Genomic DNA, 19,434 nt, shown 5'->3' with positions numbered 1-19,434 from the left:
GTAAACCGTTACTCAGGGAAATGAATTTTGGAATGACATTTTATGTTCGAGACCACATGCGTATGATAAAGTCGGAATTGCCAAAACAAAATATAAGTTATATGATACCTTTCTTCAGATCAACTAGCCCCTAGTACAATGCAAAACTTAAACGAAGATGTAGTTTGACCAATGCGCTTCTAAAACAATAAAGATACATTCAATAAGGTCAGACATGTAAATGATTTATTGTTTATTGTTTAACGCCGTACACAGCAATATTCTAGCTATATCGTGGCGGTCTGTAAATAATCGAGTCTGGACCAGATAATTCAGTGGTTGACATTGAGAGTATCGATCTACGCAATTGGAATGCGATGACATGCATCAAACTAAGTCAGTGAGCCTGACCACCCGCCTTTTACGGCAAGCATGGGTTACTGAAGACCAATTCTACCCCGGTTCTTCACGGGTATCATGTATTGATCAAATACTGACCGTGGGGGTACATATATGGTTGGTATGTAAGTAAATGTATTTAAATAGAGCATTGGAAGCTTCCCAGGTGGTTAGCTGTTCAGTGTGACACGTCAGAGGTAGTTGAGAAATGCAGAACATGCATCTTGGCACTACAGTCGTGCTATAAATATAACATTGGGAAGGGATATTAAATCAATGTATTGTCGCCTTGTCAATGCACATGCGTTGTGCAATGGAAATGTTGAAATATAAAAGACACCATCGTGACTCTCACCAGGCAACATACTATAACATTCACAAAGTAGTTTTGGGCGGTTTCGTTCAAAAGGTTTATTTATACAAGGACACGTGCTAATTGTTGTTTTTGATACCCTTGCATGAGTCGTCAGCCATAGTTGTTTATATAAAGAAGACAACTATTGTTACTTGGTAAATACTATTGCCGATGAGCTGCGTTCGGAGGGAGACTTATAACAACAACCTATTTGCTTATTGAAAATCCCCCCTCGAGGTCTCTGTTGGTATAAATATGACCACACGTTACTTCAAACGTGGTTCATATCTACTAATGACGAACCCGTTCACACATCACAATAGTAGTATTTCACAGCTAGTATTTAGTATTTATTTAAGTCTCAATGGAATTTTTCTGTGATACTTTAATGCTCTGTAGAAATAGTTAACTCACCTGAATTTCATTAAACCCAGACCACAGTCTGTGGCATAAGAGGTACAATATTTACATTGCAGTTATTAACTAAATTATGTATAATCTATATACATGTACACATCTGCGCTTGGTGGTGACAAGTATATACACACACTATACATACAGAAAACAGAGTAATTCAGTGTTTTCCTCACACACAATTCATTTTCTAAATATAGCCATAATTTCAAAGCAAACTTTAGATATTTTTCTTAATGTTCCTTTACAAATTTTCATATTGCTATTAAAAAGAAAATTAATTGTGTATACATTGTGTTGACATTAAATTACGAACAAACATTTCTATCTTTTCCAAATGCTTGACACACAAATAGATAGTGAAATTCATCTCCGAAGTCATTGAGATTGCATTTCCGATCCATCAGAGAAATATACTTCCATCGCCTGGTCTCAACCGGCAGATAGTGATGTGATGTCCCGATTTTTTGTAAAACTCGCCAGTTAGATTCTTGCAAATAAAATAAATTCTGCTCAAATTTTAATTCTAGAGATTTCGATAGATTATATGTTACCTCTTTCGAAGAATTTTCTATGTTTCCTATGCATGTTTGCTTATAGATATTTTTCTGTTTAGTATTAGCAAGCATTTTTAACAGATAAATACTTTGAAGGATCTGTTATATCCATATGTAACTTAATCCTAGTTGGTCAAACATATCGTTTGTGATTACATTTTCCCAAAATACTGTCATTATAAATAAGAGTATTCACCAAAAGGGATAAAAACATTTTGAGTTTAGCCGGAAAATGATAATTCTGCTTTTAACTAAGTTGACAAGTAGGTATCTACCAAGATCTACAAAAATCATAAAATTAAGAATACTATTCTTTTGTGAACATAATTATTAAAAAAGTCATAAATGTATATTTCAACTTGAGATAGGTTTTCAAAACCCCACACCTCGCAGCCATAAAGAAGAACAGGAATGACTAAAGTATCAAAAAGTCTTAAAATACAGTCAACAGACAGGTGTAATTTTCCACCTTGGCTTAAAACGAATAACATTCCGTTGGCTGATTTTTCATTTAGAATTTTCTTAGTCTTTTGTAAATTTGTTAGCTTTCTGAAAAGTGAATATTGATAAGATCAACATTATTTATGATGTTATAACAAATTTTGAAGGATTGCCTATCAATCATTTTAGTCCCGACAGATACAATTTGAAACCGCGAGTTGCTTCATACATAAACGTAACACTTCAAACACAAACGAAGAATAGTTACGCAATGCATATCAAAATTTATATTTGCTGATTAAGATACTATCACATATATATAGAATTACTTTTCTGTGGAGAGGTTTGTGGTATAATTATATGTAATTACTTGAAGCGTTTTCCGTTTTTGTACTAAAATATAAAATGTGACTTAAATGCTCAGAAATTTATTGAGGACGTTTTTCGAAATGTCGAAAATATGTCATTGGAAAAGGCTTAGAAATCGAGTCGTCGATATTTATCAAGTGCAACGATTAAACGTCTCAAGGTCCTGTTTTCAATTTACGAAGAATGTCGTAGTTTGCTTTGCAAATTAAAAAAAACGTCGTCGTCATTAGGTTAATGTAATTAAGTTATCCTTAAGAACACTCTCTGCCTTTGTGATAAAAAAATGAATAATTGTCTTGTCTTCAGAATGAATTCAATGTCAACCACTGTCACAACCATTCACAATATGACTAATATGCAAAGATCATGTCAAGAATTCAATGCCAGAAAACATGGCTGATTAAGTGTTACAAGGTAGGAGACATGTCCGCAAATTTGCATTTTCTCTCTGCGGTTTTTAAAACAAAAAAACCCAACTGAGTCGATCCAGTGTTAACAAACTGCAATCTCAATGTCGGGATCAAAAACCCTTGTCTACAATGCTTCGTGATGTTGACCTCCTGCAAACGATTGACGTCAGAGTGTTTGCTTGAATGCACCTGCATTGCTATTTATTCTAACAGATTACATCAAAGCATTGATTGCCTCCTAGTCATTGCTAAGAGGGCTTGTTCAAATAGTTTCATAATGTTAATATTACTCTTCTCATGGTCAAGGTTAGAATTTTGTTTTTCATTACATTTCAAAGTTGAGATGGATTTGATTGATGATAAATCGTGTTTCATATTTCTACACAATTATTCTTTGATTTATAAAAATGAACATGAACATGGGTGACGCAATAATATAATCAAAGTCCTATAAGGTGTAGGATACACATATATATGAAACATCACCACCCCTATTGATGCATATTGATTTGGTTTTCATTTGAAAAAAGACCGATGTCATCACAATGTATGTATTCGGTATCTGTGAGTGCACTGCACGGTTCATATTGTCCCCATGGATGAGCCTACGTTTATACACATGTATATATGTACGTAATTCTTAAGTGTTTAATGATTTAAAGTTTGGAACACATTCATTATTTACAAATACATCTGACCCAACACTGAAATCTTTCAACTGGCTAAAACCATTATCCAAGAATCAAATGTTTGATGATGGTTACACAATAGAATGTGTGGTTTAAAGTATTATCTAACACAGCTGTGTAAAGATTACGCTTTAACATTAAACCGTGATTGCATTTGATATGAAGTATTCGTGATGGAGGCACGTGGATTATTACCGCTTCAGTAGTAGAAGATATGTACCAGTAAGTTCCCCATCTCATTACCACAGACTCAACACATCATTGTATTCGTGTCATGTATGTAGACTTGAGAGTTCCACATTACGGCGCGGCGCAGCAGGAAACACGTAAAGGGACACTTATCTATATATTCAGCCGGTGACCGGGGACGGTGCATGGCCTGGTTAAAGTGTCGCGTCGTCATGACAAACACCCGGTTCCACCCCCACATTGGTACAATGTGTGAAGCCCGTATCTAGTGCTTCACATCGTGATTGGATTGTAGATTGCTTCGCTACCCACTCATTCACTCTACGTTACTCCTAACATAGTCTACCTATTTTGAGATTGTATCAGCAGTTAAATTACACTTTAATGTTAAAATGTATCACCATCTATGATATGTTCATATCGGTATATGGTAATCGCCTTTCACGTCGAATGTGCAAAGACATTTTTACTTACATATTTTGGCTTCCCTTTGATATTTTGTTTTCACAGGTACATAAACCACGATCCGTCACTATATATACAGGAAACTGTGCGACTTCTTACAGTAAGGTACATGTACTTTGCTCTAGCCTGGCGTCACCGGTCTCTGACAATACATACCCCGAGCTTAAATAATTGCATTTGTACAGTATCTTTTGACTGTTTCAGATTCTCCTTCTGTAAAACATTCTAGCATTGTTATTTCCAGCAAGTTCATCGCGTACTGACCAGTAACAGACAGGTTCTTATTTGTCGAATTCGCAGAGAGTCAACATGGAATCGATCCACGACCCTCGAGGCCTATAGGCTGCATGAGCGGGCTCTCGTTTAGTACTGTAAAACAACGGCTCAGCTGAACACGTGGCTCTTGGCGAAGTGTCGGACTATTTGTGTTACCCAGTGAAAGTCAGTGGGCACAAATCGAAGATTCTAATGAGTTGATTCAATATATCTGGCCGGTGCATTGTTCTAAGAAAACAGTTTCTTTGATCACATGTCTCACTTATATGGGCTGACACTGAGGGATGTTCATCACATTCCGAGTTTGAGTCGTCTGTTGCAGAAGCGCCCATAGATACTTCCAGGAATCAAACAGGAATCACAGGACGATTTGATTTTTGGGTACAACGTAGTGATTTCATATCGATAGAAGCATTACCAACATCTCTGCCCATTGGATGGACGCCAGTTTGCAGTGCTCCAGGTCTTCAACACGGACATTCTAGTGACGAGGAATCACATTTGTTTCCTGAACGGCACTTGTGACATTTAGAAACGGAAAAGTCATTGCTAGCAGTCTTAATCTGTGTATCGTAATTCTGGTAGTTATTCTAGTGGCGGACGAGGGCGGTAAACCAAGTCGACACTGAAGGAAGTCGGCACAGGACACGTCCAACTAAATACTGCGTGAAGGTGGAAGGTGGTCTGCGTGTCAAACATTAGGAAATCATATCCTCAGAGGACATAAAGTAACAGCGAAGAACGTTACTTCAGTGTCAGTTTCTACAGTGACGGTTGAGAAGAACAACGAGTTCATAATAACTAGAAGGACAATGTTTCAGTTACTTCTTGTTACCCTGATGTCAATGATAGGATGGGTTCGACCCACGACCACACCATTCTCACACATACCTGCACCCACGACGTCAGCCCTCCCCCACATACCCCGACCCTGCTGCACACACAGTGTGTTCCAGGCGGTGCTCGGCGAAATCGGCGGAGTCTACGTCAGTAATGCATCACAGGCCATACCTATTGACGTAAGTATTTCACTATTCCTACGTTTACCGTTCTCATGTATGGTTTGCTCTTGTTGAGACGTTACTGTTTTGTTCAAAATTAACGTTTTACAAAAGGGTCATATAGACTACAAATGTGAAATGACTGGCCAGTGATTTAGAATATGATTACGTTATATAATGTGCGTGTTTAATGGGCAGAATTACTACAATATCAAGCTGTTTGAATCAACGTCGCTATATGCAATAAACCAGAAGTTGTTATCCATAAAATATATCCATAAAATCCATAAATATTCTTCAATATAAATTGTTAAAGCAAGATGATAACCAGTGAGATTATCCGCCGAAACAAATTTCACATGGCGTAAAGGGCAAAATAGCTGTGAAAATTGTGTGAATGAATCACTGAAAATTAGTGATTTCAATAGGTGTTCTCAAACAGGGTAAGCATGTCCTACCCTACGAACACGGTTTAAGAAATATATTCGTTTTGAAAGACAGTTTGGGGGGCAGTGTTAATGTCTCGGGCCAGACATTCTGACATCCAAGACAGTCTGAAACAATTTAAATTGTTGAAAGATGATAAAACATAAAGTGCAATTATTACAATGAAATATCCACATTAATGTTCATTTTGAAACATTTACCACAACTATGACAAGAATAACTCGGTACGTTGGATGATGTGTCCTGGCTATCATGTGTAACATGACCATCTGTATGACATTAAAAATATGGAGAAACTCATGTTTCATTATTTTCTTGACAGATGTCTACAAAGTGGGGTATCTGGTTGTGATACCACTTCAATGAAGCGATAGGAAGGTAGTACTTTGCAGTGTATTCTTCTTGTCTTTTGTGTATTTAAGCTGTCTGCGAAATGGGGAGTCACCCAATTAGTTCTGTTTCTATGAACCCTGTATCACCTAATCTAGTACTTAAGTAGAACACTGGTTATATTATCACTCAGGCAGTGGCAGCGAGGGTAATATATAAATTCTAACTCTGCAAACTCTGAGAGGGACGACATTCCATACATGTACAATGTTCTCACTATCCTTCATCACTTTGTCACTCGGGAAACACAACTGATGGAAACAATAAGGATCGCATGAAGAGGGTTCGTTCAATGATGCCTACATGTGATCCTGATGCGGTCTGGGGGCCCAGCCAAGGTACCCAGTACTCTGAGGATTGTTCGTCCCCAAACAACTCTCACTGCAATGAATTCTGTGACAAAAGGGATGACTTCAACTTTCCAATAGTCAACTTTCCCTTTATGTCGAGCAATACTCCTGAAGCTCAAGCCCTTGGTGTCTATACATTGCACAACCTTTAAGGTACAATCGAGCACGCTCTGTGCACGTGTTTGTGACAGGTGCCACCGTAGGACAGGATACGATCGCCTTTTCACCGGGTATCATCACTATTTCAGAGATTTGATATGGTTATGGCAATGGTTTTGTCGCTTTGTGACCGCCTCCGTGGTCTAGTGGATAGAGCGTCTGCCCGAAGAGCGGAAGGTCGGTGGTTCTATCCTTGGGCATGTCTGGGCTTGCCCTGGATGAGGGCCCTGGCAAAGAGTTGGTCCATGCTTGGGGCTGACCGGCCTTCGTATTAAGCTAAGAATTTGGCTGCTGGTTGTAAGCAAGGCAGAAGGAGCACAGCAGATGATTCTATGCCTGGTTGTCCTAAAGCTGCCACGACTGAAACTCAAGTGGAGGTTGTCCACTGCCTGGTTGACCGACGTGCTACATTTCATACGTTTCGTAATTCGGCATAGCGCTGACACTATAGGGATCAGCCTAGGGTCACTTCATTCCATCTTGACTGACACATGCAACATGGGTATACTCAGAATATTGACACCAGATCAGAAGCTGATCTGACTGGATATATTCAGGGGCATGTTGAGCAGTTATCAGCAGAATCGTGACAACTTTAATGCGAAATATAACCCAGTATCAGACCTGAGTTTGTCACTTTAATCCAGAGGCAAAAAATAAGAGCTAACAGTAAAAACGTTTGGGCTCATCCCACCAAAGACGTACAAGCGGATGTCGTCAGTTGGCAAAGGATTCGTTATTCTGAACCAATAAATGGACAGTACTATGCCAAATAACAAAGTCAGGTGAGAAGGCTATCAAGGAAAAACTCAAGAAAAAGCTCAAGTCAGGTGTGTTACTGCTTCAGGAAAAGGCGCATTCTACACATCCCTGTATATGTCCCTCCATGATCTGATAAGAATATATTTCCAAGACGGCATTAGGTAGCGGTTGTAAAACTAACTATCTGCGCCATGAAGGAAGTTTATGTAAGACCTGCTGGTTCCATTCCATGTCATCAGCTGTTTTTCATACTCTGAAAGTGAAACTTACAGAAGTACACTTTAATTTTGAAATGAATGCGTCTCCAAATTAATACGACTGCTGCCCCCTAGCCAACAATGCGACTTAATATTAATGCGACTTTCCCCCATCTCTAGTTGAATGATAGATATCCTTACCTTAATCCAACCTTACCTTAATCCGATCAAACAGCAAATAGCATCGCTTATTAGTATAGTGATATTGATCCCTGAGACGAGATACGCTTTGTATGGAAGATACATCGGTTATGTCATGATACGCACTGTAGATGCTGCAGCTGAACTTTAGTTTGATATTCATAACGTGCCTTACCATCGTCATTGGTTCATCGGCATCGGCAACGTTATATGGTGCCTGGAATCCGAAAAGACCTTTTCATTACATTTAGACATATGTTAGTGTGGTTTGATAGTTCTTGTTGACCAATCAGAGTCGACCATTCTCCTAGTACATGGTCAGATGAGATTTGATTTAGTGAGTGAGAACCTCTTCACACGGAAACTATTTCTCGTTTATGGTTGCAGGAAATGTTCAAAACAATTCAAAGGCCTTTTTCTTCCCAATTAAATCGTCAATATTTCACTCAGTATATTTTCTTCGTGTGCCAAATGTACCGCACGGTGATCATTGTTTGATCCATGTCATCGTATCCCAATTGCGTCGATCGATGCTCATGATGTCAATCAGTGGGTTGCCTGGTCCAGACTCGATTATTTACTGACCGCCGTGATATATCTCTCTAATATTGCTGAGTGCGGCGTTAAACAACAAACAAACAAACAAACTTTTTCTACAGGTGTGCTCATGTCACAAAACCGAAAGCCTTTGAAGTTGTCCTCGGAAGGAAGTGTAAAAAAATCGGTGAATCTTACTCGGTGGTAGCTTTACAAAATTCTCTCAAGAGAATGACAATGTGGTCATGGAAAGGAACAAGTTGTCCTTGTTGCGTAACACATGCACAAGGCGAAGCAAAAACAAATACCATTGGCTGAGGCGTTTTATCGCTAGATACATCAAAGGGCGCGTAGCACACAATCTCTAACAACTGCCGTGTTTGCAAAGCTAACCTTTGCTGTTGATCCTCAAATAATTAACTACAAATATTAACACCGTTACGACGACCCGCCAAGAAGCTTGTGGTGATTTAGAGGCAAGGTGTTGTATCTGATAACAAGTGGTTAGACATTGTCGAAAGGTTAGCATTGATTAGTGTCCCCGACAATAAAGGAATCAATTTCTCAGTATTCCTAAACAATATAACCTAACCTTTCTTTACGCCCGGCTCCATAACAATGATTGTGTACCTCTTCAAGTACGCATCATGCTTTAAATGCTATAAACATAATGCGTTTACATATTTTATCATATTTGTGTAGAAATAGAGATATGCTCGTCTCCAAGGTCGGCAAATGTATTTCAAAATTAAAGCAATAAGAAAGAAAAAGATGTTGACTACTTTGAGAAATAATTAGCGATATGTAGTCAGGTCCATGCTTAGAGTGAGTGAGTGAGTTTGGTTTTACGCCGCTTTTAGCAATATTCCAGCAATATCACGGCGGGGGACACCAGAAATGGGCTTCACACATTGTACCAATGTCGGGATTCGAACCCGGGTCTTCGGCGTGACGAGCGGACGCTTTAACCACTAGGCTACCCGACCGCCCCTCCATGTTTAGAAGAAGATGTGTGGTCGTGCATGTTAACAAAGTACAATGAGGTTTGTGTTGCGCTCAATACATGTGGTTGTCTGTTTTGTATTATGTACAATATCATGGTTACGATTGAATCCGATGATATTCTCGGAAAGTAGGTAATGGAGTCACACGTGTATGCAAGGCCGCTACCCAGAAACATCACCAACAGACAAAGGAGTAACCATCTGAATGATGACATATATACACAATAAACAATATACACCACCCCTTGTTTATTGTCATGTATCTGGAGTTTTCATGTCTGTTTGGAAATATCTACATTTGGCATTGTTCTCATCTTGATATGAGCTAAAGCGTTGGCTCACGGACACTGTCTGTTCCTCAAGATGGTCGCCAGTACGGGGTTCCATAATATGATGCAAAGAAGCAGAGATTGTCAAATATCCGTTGCTATAAAACAGTTCAAGACATGTCGTTGGGTAACCGATATTAGTTTCTATATTTGAACACAAGTATGTCACTTTGTGTACAAAAACAATTGTTTTAGCAAGAAAATATGTAGAGATTCGATTTATGAAAGTACGTATTCTAAAGGTTCTGTGTTTATACATAAAGGTATATATATAGATGAACAGTTATGTAAGGAATGGCCTTTCTAGAGTATCATTTCATACAAGCAAAGGTGCCCGTTTGTATGAATCCATATTGACATTTGACATTTTCGTTTTCTGAGGTTTCCTGATTTTATGTGTGGAAGGGAAGTACATAAGACACCTCGATTACAGAAGTTCGAGGCATCGAGTTTTGATTACAAATATTTTGTCCAAATCAAATTGCTGAAAACAACATTCATGGCCTTGTTCATATGTCTTTGTCACAGGGTTGGAACAAGCTATTTTACGACTATGACCGCAAGTTGATGGCGCTGGAGGCCCATGACAGATCCCTTGGCCGGTACCAAACAGTCAACATTGTGATGGACTTCAACACGGTAGGTTATCGACAGCCCTGTATATCCCGGAATCGAAAATGAATCTATTTTCAACTAATAACACAGCAGAATATGTCTAAAAAGAAAAGAGGAAAAAGAAAAAAGAAAGGGTATGTTTTATGAAATCTACGAAAACTGACAGAATGGAAAGGTGATTAAACACATCTATAAATACACAGTAAATGTTGATCGGCGTACATTTTTTTCCTTTTTCTTCATTATAGTGTAAATATACCTAAGGGGCAGTTACAAACAGTGTATTCTTGCACAAAAACGTTGAGCCTTCCTGTATTTCAGAAGAAGCAATACATCACAGACAACGGGAGGTGTACGATTGTGGACATCCATGAAGAAATGCAACACCCATGTGTTCCAGGTACCTAGACTTGCTACAAGGCTATCATACAGTGACACAGTCTTATAGTGAGCGGAAAGGGGTTAGGTGGGGTTGGGGGATAGGGTGATTGTTCACGTATCGCAAAAATTAAACTTGGAACTAATTAAATTTCATTGATAGGATTCGTAGATCTACCAAATCCGAAATTCCAGGCATAACTTTGCAAAGGATCGTAAAATGGCTATCTTGTATTTTGGTCTTTGATACAACCATCAAATGATTATTCATAACAATAACAGATTTGATAATTATATTTTATATAAGACATGACTTGATCATATGGTGAGAGCATTCATCAAGATCATCATAGGCGTCTCTTGTTCCCTCCTTAAGACTTCAAGTTTGGAGCATGACAACTTACAGGGGCCAATTTACCATCTGAGTAGGATCAATACATGTTTGATCGGGAAGACTTTTTTTGTTGTTGTGAAAATAGGTCAAACGCACGAGAACATTAAACAATTTTGTTTATAAAAAAGTATTCTTCGCAAAGGTCAAACGCACAAGGACATTGTTATATTTTGCTAATAAAAAAGTCTTCTTCGCAATGATAAGAAAACTTGTACATTGTGTCTAGTCAACAGGCCCGTACGGGCAAATAACCGGCGGTGATTTGAGTGGGGAAAAAATGAAAAAAAGTATCACTCTCGTCAGACGATCCTCCAAGACAAACTCTCTTAAGGGAATTAGTATGTAAATAATTTCCTCTCGCTGCTTGATATATCCCTGCCGTCCGGGCAAATATCCAACACAATTGGAGAAAGTGTCTCACGTGTGGTAAAAACTTGAACTTGTAGATTTAGACTTCTTGACACAGCACAGAATACTGTACTCGTTCACGTTCACGCGAGTATTTACTTCAACTTTCACTGATTTTCAGTCAATACCATTCCTTATGTTCTTTCGACAAACCATTCTAGATATTAGAAACCAACTCTCTTAAAGACAAATGTAGAAAAGAATATACACATGTTCCGGACACAATGGTTTGCATTTTAGATGTGATTTCTTAACCGATTTGAACTTGTAGCAAGTCTTGAAGAACCTACGACTATTTTGCATGTTTAACAAACTTGTGTTGGCAAGGGCAGGGGTTTCCAGAAGACCTTGCATCACACGGTCCAGCATGTTATCGCCACGCTCTCCAGCTTTTGCTCACGTGTGCATGCAGCTTATGGTAAGAAAGGGACGGCTTTGCGCGGGTTGTTGTGTTGTTGATCTTTGGGACATCTCCGGTATTACATCCCGGTGCACAGTAAGTGACGAAACATGCGCTTGATACCAAGAACATAGAGTGAAGCCGAGTACTAGTGCAGTTGACTCTGTGTAAACAGATAATGCCCTTCAATCGTTCGTTCGTTATATGTTCTGTGTGAACTTAACATGCTTTTACAGATGCCATATGTGGGCAATATTATTTTGCACAAGGACGAGAATTGTCGCATCTAAATCGTTACATTTCTGATTTGGTTTGACGGATATATTTATATTTGACTGAAGACTTCAGTTGTTTTACCCAGGTTTATATCTAATGGTATATGAAACTTTCTTCAATGCTTAAAGTGGTGACGCTGAGTCTCTATATTGCCTCGCGTAAACCCTTTATCTGACACACTCTTGTTACAAAGCCACATGTGTGTATCAGTTTTTGCATTTAAAGACGAATATATTATAATGCAGTCAGTATAGTTGACTTGATCTCTACAGTAAACATGTGGCCACTTGAAGGTTACACCTTGCACGCATACGAGTGTACATGTGTTGTTCTTGTTCTGTCGTTGATATCTAAATACAATGATCTCACATGACCAGACATACCAGAGTTCTACGTAGATGTAATTTGCATTAACTTTTTCGGTTGAACTGGCGAAACCTTCTTCATCCGTAAGTGCCTTCGTTTACTGGATTTAAACACCGGGAAAAAAGAATAATCTTTACTTGTATTCGACATGTTGGATATGCTTCCAACAGTAGACATTACTGGTAATCTTTACTTGTATTCGACATGTTCGATATGCTTCCAACAGTAGACATTACTGGTAATCTTTACTTGTATTCGACATGTTCGATATGCTTCCAACAGTAGACATTACTGGTAATCTTTACTTGTATTCGACATGTTCGATATGCTTCCAACAGTAGACATTACTGGTAATCTTTACTTGTATTCGACATGTTCGATATACTTCCAACAGTAGACATTACTGGTAATCTTTACTTGTATTCGACATGTTCGATATGCTTCCAACAGTAGACATTACTGGTAATCTTTACTTGTATTCGACATGTTGGATATGCTTCCAACAGTAGACATTACTGGTAATCTTTACTTGTATTCGACATGTTGGATATGCTTCCAACAGTAGACATTACTGGTAATCTTTACTTGTATTCGACATGTTGGATATGCTTCCAACAGTAGACATTACTGGTAATCTTTACTTGTATTCGACATGTTCGATATGCTTCCAACAGTAGACATTACTGGTAATCTTTACTTGTATTCGACATGTTCGATATGCTTCCAACAGTAGACATTACTGGTAATCTTTACTTGTATTCGACATGTTCGATATGCTTCCAACAGTAGACATTACTGGTAATCCAGGATGAGTTGAACAAACTCACAAAACGCGTGTGAGACACGTAGGCAGTGCACAGAAGTTGGCCAACATATCTGGTTTGTTACAGGTAGAAAGGGTGTACGCACGTTGTGCACGTGCAGGTCATGACGAGGGAATTGACTACGCTCCATGCACACACGTGTTGCTCGTAAGAATATTAAGAGGTCGGTGTGACATGTCGATACCAGAATTCACGCACATATCCATCGTACTACTTGTCGCGGACCACCCACTACCTCTTATCCTGGCTTACCATTAGTTCTTTCAGAAATGATCCATAATCGATGATAATGTGTTTTGCTTCTCATTCACGCAATGTATTCCTCTCCAGTGATGTACTGCACACTGTCGCTTGTAATGTGACGCATGCTTATAGCACTGCAAGGCCGGGGTGATGGTGGACGCTCTATATAGTATGGTTCTACATACGTACATTATCTGTTTCCAAGGCAGTGCGACGTACCTGGGTTCCAGCTATTTCGGATACGGAGAGGAGAGGGTGGAGTTTGTATCGTGGGAGTTTCCGACACGGTCATCAGACGTGATGGTCAAACTGACCGTCAGTTCCAGGAACTGTATCCCCATCACAGAGGCCATGTACGGAACTCTTCGTGGAGGTAATCATCTATGGATACTATTGGTTGGATTTATGTCTAAGTAAGAGAGGGGTGTCAATATTGAAATGCCTAACAAATCGCGTGGAGTTCAGATTCTGCATTATCCGAATATTTAAGTACAAAATGGGTCAATGTAAGCTTTTGACTACACATATAAGGAAAGGATTCCCGTCCATTTCAGATAGCCAACATGCGGTGTTATGTACACACAAATAATAACAAGCACACAAGAGACAGACAGTCTGTATTGATAATTGACCATTGCGGATTTATCTGTTATTTAAAAAACACACCCAAAATATTAGCACGTAAATTTTGAAATATTTTTAAAACATAATTTATTTAATTTCGACACACCTTAGAATTTTTAACAAATGTCAAGACGATGTTTAACGGCTACCCAGATGGGTGTATGCGATCTTCCATAACTGACTAGGTTCTGATTCTATTCTTTGACAAGAACAAACTGTATCACTGCGGACGAAAGTTGAAATTACAGGTGTAGATTAACTCATCTCACTGTTCTATTTACTGCAACACTGTCCCGGTGACTCACTCCACCACTACCGCTCGGCGCGGAGCAATCACCACCCACACAGGTGAACAAGCCACACAACCCAACTCCACCACTACCGCTCGGCGCGGAGCAGTCACCACCCACACAGGTGAACAAGCCACACAACCCCAGCCCACCACTACCGCTCGGCGCGGAGTAATCACCACCCACGCAGGTGGACAAGCCACACAACCCAACTCCACCACTACCGCTCGGCGCGGAGCAATCACCACCCACACAGGTGAACAAGCCACGCAACCCAACCCCACCACTACCGCTCGGCGCGGAGCAATCACCACCCACACAGGTGAACAAGCCACACAAACCAACCCCACCACTACCGCTCGGCGCGGAGCAATCACCACCCACACATGTGAACAAGCCACACAATCCAACCCCACCACTACCGCTCGGCGCGGAGTAATCACCATCCACACAGGTGAACAAGCCACACAACCCCAGCCCACCACTACCGCTCGGCGCGGAGCAATCACCACCCACACACGTGACAAGCCACACAACCCAACTCCACCACTACCGCTCGGCACGGAGCAATCACCACCCACACACGTGACAAGCCACACAATCCACCTCCACTATTCCCCCTCGACGCGGAGCAATCACCACCCACTCATGTGAACAAGAGACGTGGGATGTGTGTAAAGAACTCTGCACGGTTCACAAGAATGTTGTGGTCATGCAAACGTTCGATGAAGTTTAAAGAAACGTTATGATTGCCAAGGGCGACGTTGGCCAAACCACACTAGAAAGCAAAGATAAGAGTACAGAGATCATTTCGACAGATAGAAAATTAAAGATAGGCGTGTATACGTAGATATGACTTCTTTCCTAGACGTCTTTGAGTTTCTCGTGGGTTCTGGGACTATGGTGTAATACAGAAGATTATAGAGAGTCACGTGATGCAAACCCCGACCTTGGCGTCAGTGTTGACCTGTGGATTGATTCGAGTCCAGCACTTCATAGACAGCTCGAGTTGAGTTTACTTTACAGTGTTGTTATACACGATACTCTTTGGCTCCGAGAAGTCATACACGATAACAGACTGTGTGGTCGCTTGTACGTCAGAGACGCCTGGTGCTACTTGTTGGGCGGTGCAAGGTCACTATTTCTCCACACCTTATGCCAACAGTGCTCGTTTCGTCAACTACTTCTACTGCTAGTGGCACTATTACGACGACTACAACTACCAAAACCTTCAACTCATCAACCACTAAGACCGCTGTAACTACTGCATGTACTACCACATCAACTGCTACATCGGCTAGAACTACTGTATGAACTACCACATCAACCACTACGACCGCTATAAATACTGCATGTACTACCACATCAACCACTACATCGGCTGTAACTACTGCAATGTACACCAGATCAACCACTACATCGGCTACCACATCAACCACTACATCGGTAATAACTACTGCATGTACTACCACATCAACCACTACATCGGCTATAACTACTTCATGTACTACCACATCAACCACTACATCGGCTGTAACTACTGCACGTACTACCACATTAACCACTACGGGCGCTATAACTACTGCATGTATTACCACATCAACCACTATACGGGCGCTATAACTACTGCATGTACCACCACATCAACCACTACATCGGCTATAACTACTGCATGTACTACCACATCAACCACTATATCGGCTATAACTACTGCATGTACTACCACATCAACCACTACATCGGCTGTAACTACTGCATGTACTACCACATCAACCACTACATCGGCTATAACTACTTCATGTACTACCACATCAACCACTACATCGGCTGTAACTACTGCACGTACTACCACATTAACCACTACGGGCGCTATAACTACTGCATGTACTACCACATCAACCACTATACGGGCGCTATAACTACTGCATGTACTACCACATCAACCACTATACGGGCGCTATAACTACTGCATGTACTACCACATCAACCACTATACGGGCGCTATAACTACTGCATGTACCACCACATCAACCACTACATCGGCTATAACTACTGCATGTACTACCACATCAACCACTATATCGGCTATAACTACTGCATGGACTACCACATCAACCACAACGGGCGCTATAACTACTGCATGTACTACCACATCAACCACTACGGGCGCTATAACTACTGCATGTACTACCACATCAACCACTACGGGCGCTATAACTACTGCATGTACTACCACATCAACCACTACGGGCTATAACTACTGCATGTACTACCACATCAACCACTACATCGGCTATAACTACTGCATGTACTACCACATCAACCACTACATCAGCTATAACTACTGCATGGACTACCACATCAACCACTATACGGGCGCTATAACTACTGCATGTACTACCACATCAACCACTACGGGCGCTATAACTACTGCATGTACTACCACATCAACCACTACGGGCGCTATAACTACTGCATGGACTACCACATCAACCACTACATGTTTCTAAGTTTGTCAGCACCATACCCGTGCTCTTAGGTTTCACCGGTTTCACCGAAGTGGTAAACGTTTGACACCTGCATTGCTTCGGGCTTTCCTCCCACATTAATCTGGCACGCCGTGATATAACTGGAATACTGTTAAAAGCGGCGTTAAACCCAACTCACTCACTACTGCATGTACTACATGTACGACAACAGCTCCCAACACCACCCTCACTTCCAAATCTACCACCACCACCTCTACTTCCAACTCTACCACAACCACTACCTCAACCACCACCACTACCGCTATCCGCTACCACCATTACAGCCGCTACTACTACCACCACCACCACCACCACCACCAACACCACTGCTACTACTACCACCGCCACTACCACCACCACCTCCACCACCACTACCACCACTATTATCATTATCATTATTATTATTACACCACTCATTCAATATTAACAACGAGAAGACATATTTCTGCCAACACAATTTAATAACGACTTCTTTGTTGTAGTGAAGACAGCAGTCAGCTATAGTTTTGCCGAATTTCAACCATCAATACAGGACTATGGAGTTTTTGCCATCCCCAAACACTGCCAAAACAAGCAAACGGTAAACTTTCCCGCTCTTCATTTTGGGTTGAAGCATCATAAAATCCACCCTCGTCAGTTACAGTGACATTTTTCTTGATTCTGCAATTACGTACATGCCACAAAAGAACTAATATCTTTTGTCCTACTTACATTAGGACCAAGATCCTATTCAGCTACTGATATGAATCTGTAAATTCTGTACAACCGTTTGGATGTCTTATAATAAATCCAACTCACTCTATAGTTGTAGGCATAAGGCAACCGATTGAAATACTCCTAAAATACTTAGAAGCACAGCTTTCCCTTCACTTACTTCTGCTGGTGCTTCAATATGTTCCATCGGGCAGACCGCCTCCGTGGTATAGTGGTAGAGCGTCCGCCCGGAGAGCGGAAGGTCCGGGATTCGATCACCGGTCGCATCATACCAAAAGACGTTAAAAGATGGTACTTGTTGTTACCCTGTCTGGCGTTCGCCATTTAGGGGCTAAAACAAGGACTGGTTGGCTCGGAGTCAGTATACTGTGTCTGAGTGGGGTGTTCATGTTAAACTGCGGCATGGTATCTCAGTGAGCTAGCACTATAAATCGGCATTAGTCCGACGTTAAACCCAAATTTACCTCACCCCATCTCCATCGCGCAAGTTTATTAGCAGTATCATGTTTCTGTGTCGAACCCATGCCAAACATGTATGTCATGTATATTTCAGAAGAAAACCCCCATGGCTCGTCATTCAATCGAAGGAATCAGGACGTTCCAACCAAATTAAGAAGGAAGTCTATTTATCTTACGCTTATCCATAGCTTGCTCATTCAGGGTGGCCACCCATTAACCATACCGATCCCGCCCAAACGCACACATTGGTTGAAATAGTCCATGTATTTGTTATTGAATTGACTTTTGTTACTTGACAATTTGAATATTTATTCCTGAGATATTGTACAGACGGTGCAATTGGTCCATGTGCGTGTGGTACATGACTGGTGAAGTGTGTGTGTGTGTGTGTGTGTGTGTGTGTGTGTGTGTGTGTGTGTGTGTGTGTGTGTGTGTGTGTGTGTGTGTGTGTGTGTGTGTGTGTGTGTGTGTGTGTTTGTGTGTGTGTGTGTGTGTGTGTGTTTGTTTTGTGTGTACATAATACAAAATCATTGTGTATTTGTGTAAAACGTCTCATATTGTAAATAAAGGATACCATTTTTAAGTGTGGACTTTCTTGTCTATTTAATTACCCAAAATTAGTATTGTAAGTGCTTTTTATGGTTGCATGGAACATGTGTGTTATATAGTGCTCAAACTCACATTCACTGAGTCATGTCAACATCTGAACAAGATGTATTGGAGGTTGATATCTCAACATAATTGGTCTCACGCTGCTTGAATATTCAATAGTTGTAACGATTTTTACGTGCCAGAAACTATAACGATATGATTATCAGTCATCCTGAGATGTGCAGGAATGCTGCAATGTTGTCTGCTATGTCTATGCCGCAATGTCTACTCTACATATGACCAGTGATGTCCATATTTGACAGACGAGGGAACATGTAGATATAGCGCTGACATATTTAGGACACTGTGAAGGGCCTTCCACTTTCCCAAACAATCGTTGCTAA

The 19,434-nt window shown here is 40.5% G+C and overlaps 1 protein-coding gene across 1 annotated transcript; it reads left to right on the top strand.

Annotated features, from left to right (window-relative positions):
* Positions 1-4,670: 4,670 nt before the first annotated feature.
* LOC124140145 (ependymin-related protein 1-like) lies at positions 4,671-19,022 on the top strand. The gene is made up of 6 exons (XM_046507558.2): positions 4,671-5,562; positions 10,449-10,559; positions 10,857-10,935; positions 14,030-14,197; positions 17,749-17,846; positions 18,534-19,022. The coding sequence occupies exons 1-6, from the start codon at positions 5,356-5,358 to the stop codon at positions 18,591-18,593; spliced, it is 723 nt and encodes a 240-aa protein (XP_046363514.1). The 5' UTR covers positions 4,671-5,355; the 3' UTR covers positions 18,594-19,022.
* The last annotated feature ends 412 nt before the right edge of the window (positions 19,023-19,434 follow it).

This window comes from Haliotis rufescens, unplaced genomic scaffold, assembly GCF_023055435.1.
Source record: "Haliotis rufescens isolate VD_foot unplaced genomic scaffold, xgHalRufe1.0.p SCAF_28, whole genome shotgun sequence".
Classification (NCBI taxonomy): domain Eukaryota; kingdom Metazoa; phylum Mollusca; class Gastropoda; order Lepetellida; family Haliotidae; genus Haliotis; species Haliotis rufescens.
The sequence above is the reverse complement of the archived record's forward strand: the minus strand, read 5'-3'. Positions and strand labels throughout refer to the sequence as shown.

What these genes read in the sequence shown, in the direction of transcription:
- LOC124140145 (XM_046507558.2), top strand. Translation starts at nt 5,356, where the DNA reads ATGTTTCAGTTACTTCTTGTTACCCTGATGTCAATGATAGGATGGGTT. An exon ending in GTACGGAACTCTTCGTGGAG is followed by an intron (nt 14,198 to 17,748) that starts GTAATCATCTAT and finishes TCTTTGTTGTAG; the next exon opens with TGAAGACAGCAGTCAGCTAT. An exon ending in ACTGCCAAAACAAGCAAACG is followed by an intron (nt 17,847 to 18,533) that starts GTAAACTTTCCC and finishes TGTATATTTCAG; the next exon opens with AAGAAAACCCCCATGGCTCG.